Raw genomic sequence first — 13,024 nt, 5'->3', positions numbered from 1 at the left:
GTTTTATTAGGAAATGGAAGTGATCACAAACTTTAATCCTTTTTGCCCAGGGGCCTTTAGTTTAGCCAGAAAATGGACTTTTATGTTTTCACTCAAAAATCGAGTTTTATTAGGAAATGGAAGTGATCACAGGTTTTAATCCGTTTTGCTCTGGGGCCTCTAGTTTAGCCAGAAAATGGACTTTTATGTTTTCACTCAAAAATCGGGTTTTCGTGGGAAACAAAAGTGATCACATATTTGAATCCTTTTTGCCCAGGGGCCTCTAGTTTAGCCAGAAATTGGACTTTTATGTTTTCACTCAAAAATCGAGTTTTTGGTGGGGAACAAAAGTGATCACAGATTTTAATGCTTTTTGCCCAGGGGCCTCTAGTTTAGCCAGAAAATGGACTTTTATGTTTTCACTCAAAAATCGATTTTTTATTAGGAAATGGAAGTGATCACAGATGTTAATCCTTTTTGCCCTTGCTTTAGAAGATTTGTTAATGCAAAATTTTCATTAGAAGTTACTTACTTTATTAATTCCCCGCATGGTCTCCACTTCCTCCTGTTCAACTTTCAATTTAGCCTTCCACAAGAAATCAGTTCTCGCCACATATTCACCCTGGCGATCCAGGGTATGCAACACCGCTATCACCAATAACAGCAAAAGAAAACCTTTGACCTCGATGGGTAAACTGGTTAAACGGAGGCTAAAAGTTAGAAAATTTTGCTTTAAATTTAAGAAATTTTTACTTACCAGTCCTCTCTCAGTTCTAAATTATATCTCTCATACAAATCATTGTAATGCAATATAATTATTTGACACACTAAAGCCACAAACATGGTGAAAAGTTTTAGAATAAAACCCGATCTTAAGAAAGCCGAAATGGCAGCTAAACTAATGGCACAGCAGAACAGGAACATAGGAGCTATATTTAAATCGGGATATAAAATCATGGAAGGAACAATATCGGGTATAGAAGAATCATTGGAGGAATTAGTTAAAGAAGTAAGATTCGAGGAAATAAACTCAGGATCGGTGGTAAAGTTTATCTGGGAAATAGATACAAATAATATAAAGAAATTTTCAAGATTTAGAGAAAAAACTTACCACACTGAACACAGCACAGGCCGAGATTAAAATATTTGCTATAATAAATATAGCCAAGCGCAAATAACGGCTGCTAGCCACCACTTGACCAGGGCCATTTCTATCCGCTGTAGAGGATTCAATATCGGGTACATGCATGTTGCTTAAATACAAAAACATACCCAAGGATATAAAGGTGGCGGCCAAGGAACCCAATAAAGCAAAGTTCCTATTTAAAATAAACAAAATCTTCATAAAATTGTATTTATTTGCTTCTTATAACAATACTCACACTTCCATTACTATTAATTGAACCAGAGCTATCGATATAAACAGCAAAAAAGCACAGATTAAATCATAACGAAAGTGTGTATCGGGCCGGGCACGATACATCACCTCACGCGGTGTATTACGATACCACATGGTTAGTGGCTTCAATTCGGTGGGCGGTCCAAAACAATTGAAATTAAAACATTTACGCTCCGGTGGCAGTAAGTTTGATTCAATCATGGCTATACTCTGCAGGTGGTCATGCAATAGAAATATTTAATGTTTTTAAGTGAAAAGGAAAGCATGAAAGGAAAAATGTTAAAGTCTTAAGGAAAAAAAGGAAGAATAGCTTTTTATTGTTAAACAGCTAAAAGTTACAGGATATACATTAAGGATAAATAAAAATCTAACAAAAAGCATCATATATAATGTCTTAAGGTTTAAAGACAAAAAAGATAAAAGGGTCATAAATTTAAGGAAAATATTTTCTTAAATGGAAAACTGTATAATATCAAAGGAAGTTTGTTTTTCTTTTTAGGAAAATAATGAATTTTTATGAAAGCAGCAAGTTCTCTAAAATAATGTATGTTTAACAAAAGCTTTAAGTTTTCAGTGAAAATGTTTAAAAGTTTTAGTGAAATATGTTAATTATTTGCTCTCAGTGTTCCATGTTAATCAAATTCACAACAACAACCTACAACAGCAATTAGTTATTGTACTCAATAAATCATGACAGCTACAAATTTCAATAGAAAATTTTAAATTTTTAACAAATTTCAAAGAAAAATTTTTAAATTTTTAACAAATTTCAAAGAAAAATTTTTAAATTTTGGCACAAACTTTTAATTTTCTATAGAAAATGTTGCCTTTTTGGCAAAAAAGCAATTTATTTATAGAAAATGTTGCCTTTTTGGCAAAATCTGCAAATTTTCTATAGAAAATGTTGCCTTTTTGGCAAAAGCTGCAAATTTTCTATAGAAAATGTTGCCTTTTTGGCAAAAGCTGCAAATTTTCTATAGAAAATGTTGCCTTTTTTGCAAAAGCTGCAAATTTTCTATAGAAAATGTTGCCTTTTTTGCAAAAGCTGCAAATTTTCTATAGAAAATGTTGCCTTTTTGGCAAAAGCTGCAAATTTTCTATAGAAAATGTTGCCTTTTTGGCAAAAGCTGCAAATTTTCTATAGAAAATGTTGCCTTTTTGGCAAAAGCTGCAAATTTTCTATAGAAAATGTTGCCTTTTTGGCAAAAGCTGCAAATTTTCTATAGAAAATGTTGCCTTTTTGGCAAAAGCTGCAAATTTTCTATAGAAAATGTTGCCTTTTTGGCAAAAGCTGCAAATTTTCTCTAGAAAATGTTGCCTTTTTGGCAAAAGCTGCAAATTTTCTATAGAAAATGTTGCCTTTTTGGCAAAAGCTAAAAATTTTCTATAGAAAATGTTGCCTTTTTGGCAAAAGCTAAAAATTTTCTATAAAAAAATTGTTGCCTTTTCTATAGAATCTCTTCTCTTATAGCAGAATCTTCAATTTTTCTTTACAAAATGTTGCCCTTTTAGCAAAAACTAAAAATTTTCTTTACAAATTTTTCTTTCAAATTCTGCCAGTTTAGTTTCATTTAATTTCCATTTAATGCACTTTACTTAGTTGTCCTTTATAATTTTGTGTACACAAAATTTAATTATACTTTTCACCATTTAGTTTCACTTCTATTCTTACTTCAAGGTGTTTATCATCTTTGACATTTACTTTGTATATGAAAATTTACTAAGACGGAAGAATTTTGTTACATTTTATAAAATTTTTTTTTTGTCTTTTAAACAAATTGCAATTTTTGCTTTAGGTCTTAAAGAAGAGGATTTTTTTTTTAAGTGAACACAAAAATCTCAGTTACATGAAATGTTAGAAATTTTTGTTAACATGTTTAAAATTTTATTTATTTAATAAAGATAAGGTAGTCAAATGGTAGTGGGAGGTAGGGTGAGTTAGAGAGTGTATAAGATATGTAGATACATGTAACTAAAAAGAACATATATGTTATTTAGTTGTTACAGAGAATTTCAAAAGAACAACATTACAAAAACTGTTAAACTTGAGGAAAACTATAAATGTTCAATACAGTGGGAGAGAAAAGTAATATTATAAGTTATAGTTTTGCAAAAAGGTCGAGATATTTTCTCGGCTTGTAAAAACGGTAGTAATTTCAATAGAAAATTTGCAAATATTGCAAAAAGTGCAACATTTTATTTACAAAATTTGATAGTTTTGCATAAAGGGCAACATTTTCCTTGTAAAATGTATGGTCTTTACAAAGACTTCAACAATTACATTAATAATTATGAAAAAGTAAAAAAGTGCATTAAAGGGCAACATTTTCTATAGAAAATTTGCAAGTTTTGCAATAAAGATCTACATTTTTTTTAATTTTATTAAAAAAGTCAACATTTCCTATAGACATTTTGCAAAAGTGCAACATTTTCCAAAATTTTACCAAAATTTTATCATTTTCTTACGATTATGTAAAAAGTGCAACATTTTCTTAAAAAAATTTGCAAAAAGGGCAACATTTTATGCAGAAAAATTTCAATTTTTGTAATAAAACTTGTTAATTTTATAAAATTTTCTACATTTCCTTTAAATTATTAGCAAAAGGTGTAACATTTTCTTTAAAATTTTTCCAAATTGTTAAAAAGTGCAACATTTTCTTTACACATTTTGTAAAAAGTGCAAAATTTTATGAATTGTGCAAAGATTGCAGTATTTTCTTTAGAAAGGTAACATTTTCCATAGATATTTTGCAATTTTGTAAAAAAAGGCAACATATTTAATAGAAAATTTGTAAAAAGGGCAACATATTCTTTAGAAATCTAAGAATTTGTGCAAAAAGTGCAAAATTTTCTTTATACATTTTGCGAATTTTGTAAAAATTTCTTTATAACATTTACAAATTTGTAAAAAGTGCAACATTTTCTTTAGAAAATTTGGAAATTTTACAAAAAGTGTAACATTTTCTATAGAAAATTTGAAACTGTGCAAAATTTGTATCATCTTTTGCAAAAAGAGCAACATATGTATTTCAAAATTTTGTTACAATGAAAATAATTTTGTAAGCCACTGTTGCTACAACCCTTTTATACTGTTCTCTATCATATGAGGAAAAAAATACGAAAGAAATACATTTCAAATTGTATTTACAAATTTGACCAAAGGGATAAGTAATTTACTAAAAGAAAGTTACTTGTTTCCTACAATATGCTCTTTTTGTTAAATTGTTTTCTGCTCCTTTCCGAGTGTGTGTATGTGTATGTGTGCATCGTAAAAATACTTACAGCCAAACCAATATTTTTCACCAATTTCGATTCAGCTATATTGGCAAATGGTCGATCTGCACCCCAGCATTCAACGTATTTGGTCATTTTCGATGAAGGACGATTGCGTGTTACATGACCTGTGGAAATACATAAGAGGAAACAAATACATATAAAGTAAAAATAAATTTCAAATAAATTTTATTATAAGTTTGTCTTTTAAGGAAAAGGGAAAAACTTTGCAATTTTATTTAATTTAAGACTAAAGTTTTTTTTTTAACATTTGCTTGAACTTTAAAGTGCTGACTTACCGCCATGACTGCGAAAACTTTCATTGGTGTGTATGGACATTTTACGTTCCATAAAGGCACCCGAAGAACGTCTTCTATCGGCAAATGATATTAACCCTATAAAAGCGAAAGAAGAAGAAACAATTTAAAAAATTATTCAAAAAATATTGCATTTTTTTTAGAAAATGTTGCACTTTTTCAAATTTTTATTGACAATAGTAAACTTTTTATATAGAAAAATTTGCACTTTTTAAAGAGTTTCCAAATTTTGTATTAAAAATGTTGCACTTTTTACAATATTTGTGGTTTTTGGTAATTTTATTATAGAAAATATACTTTCTAAACAATTTGCAAAATTTATATAGAAAATATTGCAATTCTTTAGTAGAAAATGTTGCACTTTTGTAAATTTTTATAAAAATTCTTGCACTTTTGCAAAATTTTTATTGCAAACAATAAACGTTTTGCATATTTATGTATCAAAAATGTTGCACTTTTTAAAAAATATCCAAATTTTGTTTAAAAAATGTGGCACTTTTTACAGTATTTGTAGGTTTTATTTATTTGTTTTTATAGAAAATGTACTTTTTAAACAATTTGCAAGATTTATATAGAAAATATTGCAATTTTTTTTGTAGAAAATGTTGCACTTTTGCAAATTTTTATAAAAATTCTTGCACTTTTGCAGAATTTTTATTTTATATAATAAACTTTTAGCAAACTTTTTATTAGAAAATTTTGCACTTTCCAAATTTTGTATAAAAAATGTTGCACTTTTTCCAATATTTGTGGTTTTGGGTAATTTTTTTAATAGAAAATCTACAATTTGCAATATTTATATAGAAAATATTGCAATTTGTTTGAAGAAAATATTGTACTTTTGTAAATTTTTATAAAAATTCTTGCACTTTTGCAAAATTTTTATTGCAAACAATAAACGTTTTGCATATTTATGTATCAAAAATGTTGCACTTTTTAAAAAATATCCAAATTTTGTTTAAAAAATGTGGCACTTTTTACAGTATTTGTAGGTTTTATTTATTTGTTTTTATAGAAAATGTACTTTTTAAACAATTTGCAAGATTTATATAGAATATATTGCATTTTTTTAGAAAATGTTGCACTTTTGCAAATTTTTTATTGCAACCAATAAACCTTTTGCAAATTTATGTATTAAAAATGTTGCACTTTTTAAGGAATTTCCAAATTTTGTATAAAAAATTTTACACTTTTGAATATTTTTATTGCAAATAATAAACTTTTTGCATATTTATATATCAAAAATGTTGCACTTTTTAAAAAATTTCCACATTTTCTATAAACAATATTGCACTTTTTCCTAAATTTCCAAATTTTCTATAAAATATGTTGCACTTTTTACATAATTTGCATATTTTCCATAAAAACATTTGTACTTTTTGTAAACATTGCAAATTTTCTTTAAAAAAATGTTGCACTTTTTGCAAATCTTGTTTATTTTCTATAGGAAATGTTGCACTTTTTGCAAAATTTGAAAATTTTCTATAAAAATTGTTGTGCATTTGGCAAATAATTGTAAATTTTTGATAAAAAATGTTTCAAAATGTAAAATTTTTTAATGAAAATGTTGCATTTTTCAAAAATTTTGGCAAAATTTATATAGAAAAAGTTAAAATTTAGGAAATTTTTAATTTTTCTACCAAAAATGTTGCACTTTTTGCAAAATTTTAAAATTTTCTATAAAAAGTTTTTTGCACTTTTTCAAATTTTTGAAAGTTTTTGCATTTTTCACAATTTTTTATAGAAAATGTTGCTTTTACATTATTTTTCTACATAAAATTTTAAATTTATAGAAAAGAGTGCATTTTTTACAAAATTTTTGGAAGAAATGTAAATGTTCTGTAAATATTTTGCAATATTTTTTGAAAAAATGTTGCCTTTTAATAAAAAATTTCTTAAAAAAGGCATCAGCTCTTTAGTTTCCTACCTTGTACAGATAATTTCCTACGACTTTTAGCCTCTGGTATCTCAGGCAATAAATTATTGCCATTATTAGCTGGAGTAGATGTTGTTGTTGTTGTCGTTGCTACCGCTGATGTTGAAGAAACATTTGTTGTTGCATTTAAAGGTACTACACCATTAGCTGTAGTTGTTGTTGTTGCCACTGCAGCCTGTTGCAATGATTGTGATGATTCACAATTTCCTATAGGATTTTCAACAAGTGCATTAGCACTAGCTGCATTATTAGAACCACTATTTGAAATTGCCCCCTCCTCACTACCACTAGCACTAAGAGCATCATCATTATGGGGTAAAGTTAATGATGACTTTGGTGTTAGTGAAGCATGAGTATTATTGGTGATTGCATTTGCTGCATCACTGCCATCACTTAAACGTTTTTGCTGCAACAACAGTTGGGTGCCTGAATTAGTAGGAGTTAGTGAACCATCCTGTTGCATTTGTTGGGGATTTCTTAATTCAACCGTATCTTCATCCTCTTCCTCTTTAATGGACATTGATGTTCTCGATGATAATTGTCCCAATTTATGTTCTGGACTATTTGTAGCTGCAGCCGTGGGCGAGATTTTAAGGTTGCCGGAGGATTCTGTTGTTTCTATAGTTTTGAAATTTACTACTGTCACTGGTAAAAGTTTCTCGGTTGCTTCGGCTTCCACATTATTGCTAAAGCTGTGATGGTGATTGCTGGCATTGGATGTATCGAGATGCATGTTTACATTGTCCTGTGATGAGTTAATTTCTGTGATACGTGGCACTATGTGGGTGATGTAGGTGGGTTTCTAAAGGAGAGAGAAAAAAAATGTTGTAAAAATTGTTGCTTAAATGACCTTTTTCTAATGGAAATCACATAAATTGTAGTGGACTTTTATGGGATTGAAGTTGATGGGAATAAAAGAAGATTTAAATTGCTATTCAGGGTGCTGAAGTGGTTTTTTGGATTTAAGTTTGAAGTAGAAAATGTTGTTGGAAAATTAATTAGAAAAATACAAAGCAAATCTCAGGAAAATGTGACTTTTTAGAAAATAAGACAATATTCTGAACTAGAACAGAACTAGAATAGAACTAGAACACAACTGGAACAGAACTAGAAAAGAACTAGAACAGAACTATAACAGAACTAGAACAGAACTAAAACAGAACTAGAAAAGAACTAGAACAGAACTAGAACAGAACTAGAACAGAACTAGAACAGAACTAGAACTGAACTAGAACAGAACTAGAACAGAACAAGAACAGAACTAGAACAGAACTAGAACAGAACTAGAACAGAACTAGAACAGAACTAGAACAGAACTAGAACAGAACTAGAACAGAACAAGAACAGAACTAGAACAGAACTAGAACAGAACTAGAACAGAACTAGAACAGAACTAGAACAGAACTAGAACAGAACTAGAACAGAACTAGAACAGAACTAGAACAGAACTAGAACAGAACTAGAACAGAACTAGAACAGAACTAGAACAGAACTAGAACAGAACTAGAACAGAACTAGAACAGAACTAGAACAGAACTAGAACAGAACTAGAACAGAACTAGAACAGAACTAGAAGTGAACTAGAACAGAACTAGAACAGAACTAGAACAGAACTAGAACAGAACTAGAACAGAACTAGAACAGAACTAGAACAGAACTAGAACAGAACTAGAACAGAACTAGAACAGAACTAGAACAGAACTAGAACAGAACTAGAACAGAACTAGAACAGAACTTGAACAGAACTAGAAGAGAACTAGAAGAGAACTAGAAAAGAACTAGAACAGAACTAGAAAAGAACTAGAACAGAACTAGAACTGAACTAGAACTGAACTAGAACTGAACTAGAACTGAACTAGAACTGAACTAGAACTGAACTAGAACTAAACTAGAACTGAACTAGAACTGAACTAGAACTGAACTAGAACTGAACTAGAACTGAACTAGAACTGAACTAGAACTGAACTAGAACTGAACTAGAACTGAACTAGAACTGAACTAGAACTGAACTAGAACTGAACTAGAACTGAACTAGAACTGAACTAGAACTGAACTAGAACCGAACTAGAACAGAAGTAGAACAGAACTAGAACAGACCTAGAACAAAACTAGAACAGAACTAGAACAAAACTAGAACAGAACTAGAACAGAACTAGAACAAAACTAGAACAAAACTAGAACAGAACTAGAACAGAACTAGAATAGAACTAGAATCGAACTAGAATCGAACTAGAATAGAACTAGAATAGAACTAGAACAGAACTAGAACATATCTAGAACAGATCTAGAACAGAACTAGAACAGAACTAGAACAGAACTAGAACTAGAACAGAACTAGAACAGAACTAGAACAGAACTAGAACAGAACTAGAACAGAACTAGAACAGAACTAGAACAGAACTAGAACAGAACTAGAACAGAACTAGAACAAGAACTAGAACAGAAATAGAACAGAACTAGTACATAACTAGAACATAACTAGAACAGAACTAAAACAGAACTAGAACAGAACTAGTACAGAACTATAACAAGAACTGCAACAGAAAATATTGCAATTTTTTAAAAAATGTTGCACTTTTTTCAAAATTTCAAATTTTTCATTGGAAAATGTTGCAATTTTTAGAAACTTTGACTTCCCACCTGTAAATTAAATTCTTTTCCGGTATTCTCTTGCAAAATTTGTATTGTATCCCTCCAAAAAACCATTCAATTAAATTTTCCTACATTTTCATTCCGGAAATAAAAGGAAAAAAAAACAACTTACCTTTGGTGGTACAATTAAATACGTTTCTATTTTATGATCTGCCAAATAAGTATCACGACTGCCTCCATTTCCTTCCTCCACTTCGAATTTATCATTTAGGAATTGTAGCGTTTGTTTGGTGATGTGTACTCGTCTAGAACAAATAAATTGTGGTAAAAACAAACATTTTTGCACAAAAAAAGAACAATTTTATTTATTTGTTCGACAGCATTAGATGAGCAACAATAGGAAGATGAATAAAAAATTGTCCAAAGTTTTTGTATTGATTCCAATTCATTGAATTTTATTTGTTTGGTATGTTTATTTTTTTTAAGGATAAGGGGATTTGTGGTTTCATTAAACCAAAAAATAATAAAATGTTAAAGCGTTAAATTGATATCAACTAGATCAAAGAATTTGATTTAATTTTTAAGAAAAACTGTATTTTTTATATAAGATAATGGAACTTTTGTACTTAAGAAAAAGCTATTACAATTCAAAAGTCTAGACCAGGTGATAAAGATGGTTTAAACAAGGCAAAAAAGGTTCAATGAATTTGTGTAAAATAGGATAAAATTAATTTGGAAGTAGAACTGAACTTGAGCTAGAACTAAACTAGAGCTAGACTAATGTAGAACTGAGCTAGAGCTATAACTAGAACTGAAGTAGAACTGAGCTAGAACAGAACTAGAAATGTAATAGAACAGAATTAGAACAGAACTAGAACAGAATTAGAACAGAACTAGAACAGAACTAGAACAGAACTAGAACAGAACTAGGACAGAACTAGAACAGAACTAGAACAGAACTAGAACAGAACTAGAACAGAACTAGAACAGAACTAGGACAGAACTAGAACAGAACTAGAACAGAACTAGAACAGAACTAGAACAGAACTAGAACTGAACTAGAACTGAACTAGAACTGAACTAGAACTGAACTAGAACTGAACTAGAACTGAACTAGAACTGAACTAGAACTGAACTAGAACTGAACTAGAACTGAACTAGAACTGAACTAGAACTGAACTAGAACTGAACTAGAACTGAACTAGAACTGAACTAGAACTGAACTAGAACTGAACTAGAACTGAACTAGAACTGAACTAGAACTGAACTAGAACTGAACTAGAACTGAACTAGAACTGAACTAGAACTGAACTAGAACTGAACTAGAACTGAACTAGAACTGAACTAGAACTGAACTAGAACTGAACTAGAACTGAACTAGAACTGAACTAGAACTGAACTAGAACTGAACTAGAACTGAACTAGAACTGAACTAGAACTGAACTAGAACTGAACTAGAACTGAACTAGAACTGAACTAGAACTGAACTAGAACTGAACTAGAACTGAACTAGAACTGAACTAGAACTGAACTAGAACTGAACTAGAACTGAACTAGAACTGAACTAGAACTGAACTAGAACTGAACTAGAACTAACTAGAACTGAACTAGAACTGAACTAGAACTGAACTAGAACTGAACTAGAACTGAACTAGAACTGAACTAGAACTGAACTAGAACTGAACTAGAACTGAACTAGAACTGAACTAGAACTGAACTAGAACTGAACTAGAACTGAACTAGAACTGAACTAGAACTGAACTAGAACTGAACTGGAACAGAACAGAACAGAACATAATAGAACAGAACTAGAACTAGAACAGAACTAGAACAGAACTAGAACAGAACTAGAACAGAACTAGAACAGAACTAGAACAGAACTAGAACAGAACTAGAACAGAACTAGAACAGAACTAGAACAGAACTAGAACTGAACTAGAACTGAACTAGAACTGAACTAGAACTGAACTAGAACTGAACTAGAACTGAACTAGAATTGAACTAGAACTGAACTAGAACTGAACTAGAACTGAACTAGAACTGAACTAGAACTGAACTACAACTGTACTAGAACTGAACTAGAACTGAACTAGAACTGAACTAGAGTTGAACTGGAACTGAACTGGAACTGAACTAGAACTGAACTAGAACTGAACTAGAACTGAACTAAACTGAGCCAGAATTATAACAGAATTAGAATAGAACCAGAAGTAGAACGGAACTAGAATCGAATTTGAACAAACTTAGAACTAAACTAGTACTAAACTAAACTAAAGATGCATTTTACACTCTCTGGGATTTTGACCTTGATTAATTTTTATTAAATTTATAGGAATTCAGTTTATTGCCCTCAGCAATTAAAATTCGTTCTCTTTTCTCCTTAATGTCAAGTACTTTATACCTTTTTTATTGCGACTTTCCTAACAAAATGATTTCCGGTATTTAAATAAAAAACCAAATTTCCTTAACACTTATTGGGTGAAAGCTCATCAGAGAAAAAACAAACCATAATAAAAAACCAATACCCTTAAAACTGTCGAAAGATTATGACAAGAAATATATGTATATAAAAAAACTCACCCAGCAACACCTCCACTCTCCATATGATTTGCCAAAGTCACATCATCACTCCAGACATCAAATTGCCACTTACGTAAACCCAAAACACCGCACAGAACATTGCCAGTATGGATGCCAATACGCATATCGACATTTATGCCGGTCGCCTCACGTACATGTCTAGAAAGGAGGGGTGGGAAGAAAGAGAGGATAAATAGGCAACAGGATTAAACATAAAATCTAAATAAAAATGGCACAATTCAAGCTTCTATTAAATGAAGCAAATGAAAAAGGGAAATCTACAATTTATGCAAATTTAAATTAAAATTGTTGCACACATTTCACTTCTAATTTTTTTTTCCGTTGCCTTGCCGGATTTTATTCGAGTGTGTTTTTAATGGAGTCTCTAGTTACACTCTAAATATATAGACGTTTTTGTTGCAAAAGGTTAATCTAAGGCCACTTAAATGTAATATGAAAGGAAATTGTGTTAAATTTGTAACGAAAGTCAAATAATTGCCAAGTGCTGCTGAAAAATTTCTTCTAATTTCATTTAAAGATTAACATTTTCAAACTATTAAATGTCAAATTCATTTGACATTTGTTAGCTAACTTAAAATGTGTTTAAATTTAATCTACTAAATTTGTTATCCTGTTTAGTCTTTAAAAATTGCTATAAATTTATTTCAACAAAATCTGTATGTTTTACAATTTAATTCATTTAAATTGTAACTGTCTATTTAAGGTTTTTATCTTCTACATAAACCAATTTTTTTCACTCTACACTGATTAAATCGTTGTGATTTTTGTAATTTTTAAAATTGGATTTGACATTTTACAGCCAATTCCTTTCAGTATGTGTGTATATGAGGGATTATTTTGTTTTGCTACTAATGGTCATCCTTTTTTTGTTGCCCTTGCTTGTCCGGCCTTTAAGCCAAATCGTAAAATTGTCAATAAAATTGTATA

General features: G+C 30.0%; 1 protein-coding gene across 5 annotated transcripts in view; it reads right to left on the bottom strand.

The window, feature by feature from the left end:
• The window catches only part of LOC119600226 (adenylate cyclase type 2), a 127,881-nt gene that overhangs the window by 11,300 nt on the left and 103,557 nt on the right, over positions 1 to 13,024 (bottom strand). For all 5 annotated transcript variants that reach the window (XM_037950321.1, XM_037950322.1, XM_037950323.1 and 2 more), the window contains exons 10-18: positions 12,077 to 12,235; positions 9,669 to 9,801; positions 6,896 to 7,706; positions 4,951 to 5,046; positions 4,661 to 4,779; positions 1,362 to 1,588; positions 1,091 to 1,298; positions 737 to 1,032; positions 512 to 674 (exon numbers count right to left, since the gene is read on the bottom strand). In XM_037950321.1, coding sequence (XP_037806249.1) covers positions 512 to 674; positions 737 to 1,032; positions 1,091 to 1,298; positions 1,362 to 1,588; positions 4,661 to 4,779; positions 4,951 to 5,046; positions 6,896 to 7,706; positions 9,669 to 9,801; positions 12,077 to 12,235 — 2,212 coding nt within the window. The remainder of the gene's footprint in view (positions 1 to 511; positions 675 to 736; positions 1,033 to 1,090; positions 1,299 to 1,361; positions 1,589 to 4,660; positions 4,780 to 4,950; positions 5,047 to 6,895; positions 7,707 to 9,668; positions 9,802 to 12,076; positions 12,236 to 13,024) is intronic.

The sequence above is a fragment of the Lucilia sericata genome, unplaced genomic scaffold, assembly GCF_015586225.1.
Source record: "Lucilia sericata isolate MDLA Ls3-8-SP2 unplaced genomic scaffold, ASM1558622v1 Contig000108F_arrow, whole genome shotgun sequence".
Lineage (NCBI taxonomy): Eukaryota > Metazoa > Arthropoda > Insecta > Diptera > Calliphoridae > Lucilia > Lucilia sericata.
Note: the sequence above shows the minus strand (reverse complement) of the source record. Positions and strands in the feature narration are given on the sequence as shown.